The 6,000-nt window shown below is 39.8% G+C and overlaps 1 protein-coding gene across 2 annotated transcripts in view; it reads left to right on the forward strand.

The window, feature by feature from the left end:
• Window positions 1-2,253, forward strand: part of ADCY8 (adenylate cyclase 8) — a 118,315-nt gene extending 116,062 nt beyond the window's left edge. For both annotated transcript variants that reach the window (XM_068180999.1, XM_068181009.1), the window contains one exon: window positions 1,698-2,253. In XM_068180999.1, coding sequence (XP_068037100.1) covers window positions 1,698-2,185 — 488 coding nt within the window. In that variant the 3' untranslated portion in view covers window positions 2,186-2,253. The remainder of the gene's footprint in view (window positions 1-1,697) is intronic.
• The last annotated feature ends 3,747 nt before the right edge of the window (window positions 2,254-6,000 follow it).

Genomic DNA, 6,000 nt, shown 5'->3' on the forward strand with positions numbered 1-6,000 from the left:
CCCTCCTCAGCTTTTCTCTGTTCTCTCCATTCCTGTGTTGGTAGTTGCTGAAGCAGGTCTCTCAGTTCACCACTGCATCCCCCTAAAATGCAGTCTCTATTGTAGGAGAATTTGGTTCAGTCTATGGCTAACAAGAAAAGTCTAGTCACAAGCTACTCCATCATCTCCTTCCACCCAAAAATTTCTTCTTCTAGCATCTCAGGTCCTGGACTGTCTATCTTCTACTTCAAATCAAGGAGGAGTAATATTTTACAAAGCCTTCATTTCCCAGGATAGGGTTAAAAGTTCAGACTCCCCAGAGGGCTGAAATCTCTGCTCAGAACTCCAACTCCCACGACTGGGCATGCCCCCCCGACCCCTCTCCTTCTCCTCTGCCAGTAAATTTACAGGTGCCGTCAGACTCTCTGTCTCTTTCCCTCTGGTGGGTGGTGGAAGGGGACAAAGGCATCTTGGTTTCTCTCCACCCTTCCATCCGCAGGAGCTGGCTTGGTTCCAATCTTTCAGCCTGCTCGGCTCACCTCGACCAGGCTGCATGGCTTCCCTTCCCCCGCCCAGCCCGTGGCTGGGAAGGGGAGGTCTGCACTCTCTGAGGACCGGAACCAAAGAGAGAGTTCCCCTGGGAGTTCTTGCTTTTAACCCCCTGTGTTCTCAGAGGCGTGTCCATACCTTCAGTGGTCACTCCAGGTGCCAATATCCAAACCTGACCACTGATTGTTTGACCCCAACTTCCTGAGAAAATTCACTTCCGTGTCAAACCACAACAGATAGGACATAAAAAAGTGGCTTGAATATATGGCACATAGCAGGACCAAATTTAAAGACCTCATGCTGACTGGATCACTGGCCAAAACAACAACAACGAAATCACCTGGAAGGGATATGTCTTTTATAGATAACCCTGCCATAGAAAAACTGACGTATATTCATCAGTCACAGCATAGAGGGTCACAGCATCACTATCTGATCTGCATTTCCTAACAGTTTTGAATGCAAAACTCATAGTTCCCAAGATTTCTCAAGGAATGAGCATTCACATTTAGTAAGTGTGGATCACATGTAAAGATTTCATAGAGCCTGAGTGCAAGAGTATTTGATAATATTTCTATCAACATTTAAAAAAAAAAACTTTAAAAAAAAAACCCTAAGAAACTAAAATCCTTTTCCAAAAGATATCTTGCACTCTACTAAAATTATTCTTAAATCACTGTTCTAGAAAATAAACCAATAGATATTGCTTGTCTTTTTATGCAACAATCTTACAAAATGAAGTCTTTCAATAGCTTCACAGAATGCTTTAATATTTTCACTTCACAGAACATAAGAATGCAATTTATTGACTGTATGGCACTAACAAGGTCACCCTCAACAAGTGTAGTTCCAGAAATTCTTCCTATTGTCTGAGAATAAGTTTTCAGGAGCTTTGGCAACAATGTGCAGAATACAGATAACACAAAAGTATTGTGATTCCACTGACAAGCATGTCCTATAAAATAAACCTGTTGATATCACTTTTCATGTTTTATAGCTTTTCCAGATTTTTTTATTTAATTTCTTTAAATATGCACCTCTTTCTTAAGCCTGGAGATAAGTGTATCTGAACCAGGCTTCACCTGGTTCTTCAGTGCAAACATGGGTTTTAGTCATTATTGTATACAGTTTATCTTCTCTTTTATATATATATTTTTTTTTTTAATTAGGAATTAGCCATGGCTCTGTCGTAGCAGGAGTTATCGGTGCTAAGAAACCCCAGTACGATATCTGGGGCAAAACAGTGAATTTGGCAAGTCGAATGGACAGCACAGGTGTTAGTGACAGAATACAAGTGCCTGAAGAAACGTATCTGATCCTGAAGGATCGCGGATTTGCCTTCGACTACCGTGGAGAAATTTATGTCAAAGGTATCAGTGAACAGGAAGGAAAAATCAAAACATATTTTCTTCTAGGAAGAGTTCAACCAAATCCTCTAATCTTACAACCAAGAAAACTGACTGGACAGTATTCATTAGCAGCTGTTGTATTAGGACTTGTACAGTCTCTTAACAGGCAAAAACAGAAACAAATTCTTAATGAGAACAATAACTCTGGAATCATAAAAGGACATTACAACCGGAGGACTTTGCTCACTCCCGGTGGATCTGAGGCAGCAGCCCAAGCAGAGGGGGCTGACAAAACTGAATTGCCATAATCAGCATTGTTTGTGGGGTTGTTTTTGTATTTCTTTTATATATAAAATAAATATACAAATAAAAAGGGTTTAATTTTTTTTAGAAGGAGTGTGATTTTTTTTTAACTGGTGTGATATTTAACTGGTGAGATTCAAATTCCTGTGTTTTAACAAATGGTGCCAGCATCTCTCCCCAGCCAGCTGTTGTTAACCTCTGAACATCCAGACACTGTAGGTGTAGGCCACCACTTTGCTGTGTCATCTACCTGCAGAAAGGGACAAGAATAAACCCCTTACTGATGGGATTTAGAACATGAATTGTATAGGCAGTTAATGATGGCAAAAGGAGGAAATACCGTCCACATTTTTCAGATGAAAGCAAAACAGAAGTGAGTAGGTTCTCACCTTTAATTTCCTTCAAGTAGATTTATACAATCTAAGGTAGCTGCCTCGTCCCCATAACTATGGGAAAAATATTGACAATGCAGCTGAAGGACTTCAAGGTGTGTGATTTGCCCAGGTATGAGGGTCTGGAAGACAGAAGAGATGAATCTTGTCCTAAACTCAGCGATTCCATTGATTTCACTCTTAAAATGGACTTAGGTATCCCCCTCACAGCTGGGTTACTGCACTGTAGATAAAACTGTTATGCTGGTGTCCACCTGACCTCCTGCACCCAAGGCAGGAGGTCAAGGCTCTCTTGTGGGCACTGTCATGTCCATCAGTCCTGTTTGGAGGGCTCAGACAAGTTTGGGTGTCTTGACTTTCACACAGACAAACAGACAACAGAGTTACACCTTGAATGACGTGTCTGGACCCTACTGCTGAATCAACTGTACAGCCAATCAACTAATCAGATTCTCTGGTGTTGTTTTCCAGAGCTTAGCTCTTAACCCTGTCACTAGTCTGAGTTGTCACCAAAACAAGGGTTTTCTGAGACTGTAAAATGAATGCATGTTGAAGTACAGCAGGACACAAAACTCACTGCTAAGCTCCCACTCAGCTGCCCCAAGATGAGGGGGAGCCAAGACTGAGAATACCCTAAATTATTTGGGTGCCAGCACAGACAGTCCTACAAGATGCTACAAGGGCACTCCTCAGTGCTACAAGCCCTGCATCAAAAGGAAGTTAACTTTTTGGGGACTGGCTAATCAACTTTACTTTGGAAAGAGTAAATATATAGCCCAAGTTTATATATGCCATGAGTAAATATATAGCCCAGGTTTATATTGTGCCATGATTCACAGCAGGCTGTAAATTGCATGAAACCTCTCATCAAGTCTGTTCTCAAAGGAGCTGGGTTTGTTTCAGAAAATACGATCTTTAAAATAAATCTCAGAAGAGCAGAACCTGTAATCACACAGCAATCCCCAGACGAACCACACTCAAACAGTACAGTGCAACATACAGATTCTTTGTAAATACAGATTTGCTTTGTGCAGGCTGCTGTTACCTGGCCCTTAATAAAAACTGGGGATTCTTAGGAGCACTGCTGCTGGATTAGCCTCATTTTTAGAAGATGGCCAATTTGGCTAGAACATCCTGACTAATACATGTTAGAAGATACTACTGTTTGCTAACAAAAAAGTACCAAAACATGAAAGTGTTTAATTGTAATGAGATAAAAACCAATGTGTTTCATTGTAAAGTGACCCAATCAATGGGGTTTTAGGGCAATGTTTTATCAGTAAAGTGCCACATTCTGAAATAGAAAATAAGAAAGATAGACAAGTAAATTCCACAGAAAGTTGTATCACTGAATAGTGGGTCTGAAGAGAGAAAGCAATGAGTGGTCTGAAATGTTATACCCAGTGATGTTTCTGTGAGTAGCTGAGCTCTCATTCCAAATGTATTATTCTTTTTAGTCCCCACAAATATCACTTTTATGCCATGCATAGAATGCCAAACCCTTCAGCTTACCTAGGCAAGTGCTGATACTGTAGGATATGAAGACAAGGAAGTGATAACATCTGAAACATTTAAATTAATTTCATATTTACAGTGGTATTTCAGGCACTAAATAAGGAGGCCTTGGCTGCTTTGAACAGTTCATTAACAACTGTCCTTTCCTTAACAGTTTTTTTTTTTTTTTTCTGTGCTGGATGGGTTCACTTCTCCTGGTCCTCTAAATATTTATTTATAAATTCTTGCTAATAGCTGAGCTGAACTGATTTTCTAATTCTCACCACCTCTGTAATGACAATTCACCGTGAGTGGAAGGTGCTAACTGGATAACAGGATTGCAGACTGGAGTTATAAGGGCAACTTCACTGCTCCTCAGCACAGGCCCAAATTTCCTGCTTCTTATCAGAGACACAGATATCTTTCTCTGTTATCCCTCTCAAAATCTCCATTAGCATAACTGTGTTCCCAAGAAAAATCACTGGCTAGTGAAGCCTGAGTCCATGTTGACCAGATAAAAAGGTTGCTAAATCAGCTCATTGACATGAGCAATTCTTTAGTGAGGAATTTCACATGTTACTGTAGCAGGTAAATCCCTGCATAAGACTATTTTTCTACACTTGCTGGCTATTTTTCACCACAGCAATTGCACTGTTTGTTTCTTTTCAAATGTGGTGACCTTATAGGTTCAGAAATGTTATTTCTCATTGTAGCATCTGTTTTCTGTGGAGCACAGCTATTATTTATGGTGTCAGTCTGCTTGTTGTACTCCACGACTTTATGGTACTGTTGGTGTATTCAGCTTTCCCTCACAACCATCTTGAGGGTTTCTTGTTCATAAAGGATAGAATTGCTCATAAAAGGACCTATAAACCAAACACCCAGTAATTATCCCTTGAAACAGGGATGCCTGGCTTAATAAAAGCAAATTGCCTTGATATCATAACACTTCAGGCAAAGCAGCTAGCAAGTTTTGAGGACTTTCATAGATTTTCCCTATTAGAAGAAAGCCTTGGCAAAATTTGACTATACTTTTTGATGTCACCTTATTCCTTTCTACAAATGTGGTCTACACAGAAACAAACAGTAGCAGGCTGCTTCCTCAGAAATTTGTACCTCAGTTCCTCTCACAAGCTGCATGTCAGCAGCTCTTAAATGATTTCTAAATAAACAGGCTGAAACCCACAGCTTTCTTCTCTAAAAAGCAGCATACAATCAACTGCATCAAGGGCAGCTTATGCTTTGAAGTACTCAATCATTAAAGTAAATGGAATATTGACAATCTGAACAACAGTTCTGTACCAAAATCATTACTTTGTAGTGCTCCAAATGCATTTTTGTAACCATCGTGCTTATATTCTAGAAAAAAGTTATACCTATAGCAAGAGTGTTTGTTTGAAGGGAAGTGAAGGAATTTTTGTGTTAATTAATTTATGCCATTGACCAATTTTTGTAATGTATATTTAGAAATTCACAGTTAGGTACCAATACCAGTCAAGGTACCTACTCCTGGCTCACATTAAGACTCAAACCACTGAGCTTAACTCTACTGAGAACAATGTGACAGGTGTGATATCATTTAGAACTGTGTGCTAACAAAAAAAGCAATTCAAAATATAGCTTTTAAACACAGGGGGGAAAATCACTCACTGTCCTCAGCTTCAATCCATTCCTGATTATTTCACAGTTGTTTTCACATTTGGAAAAGCACAGCAATAAAAAAAAAAAAAAAAAAAAAAAAAAAAAAAAAAAAAAAAAAATCTCATCTAATCCTTTTCTCATTAGCAGAACTTCAGTTGCTTTTCCTGAGTGCACTGGGAGTCAAGGAGTTTATCCAAACAGCATCACAGCAAAGTGCCTGATAGCCAAGTTTCCTGGGGCTGCTCACTGTAGAGCAGCAAGGCAGGGAGCAGAGCCTGGCTCCCCAGCTGACT

This window comes from Anomalospiza imberbis, chromosome 1 (genome assembly GCF_031753505.1).
Source record: "Anomalospiza imberbis isolate Cuckoo-Finch-1a 21T00152 chromosome 1, ASM3175350v1, whole genome shotgun sequence".
NCBI classification, from domain to species: Eukaryota; Metazoa; Chordata; class Aves; order Passeriformes; family Viduidae; genus Anomalospiza; species Anomalospiza imberbis.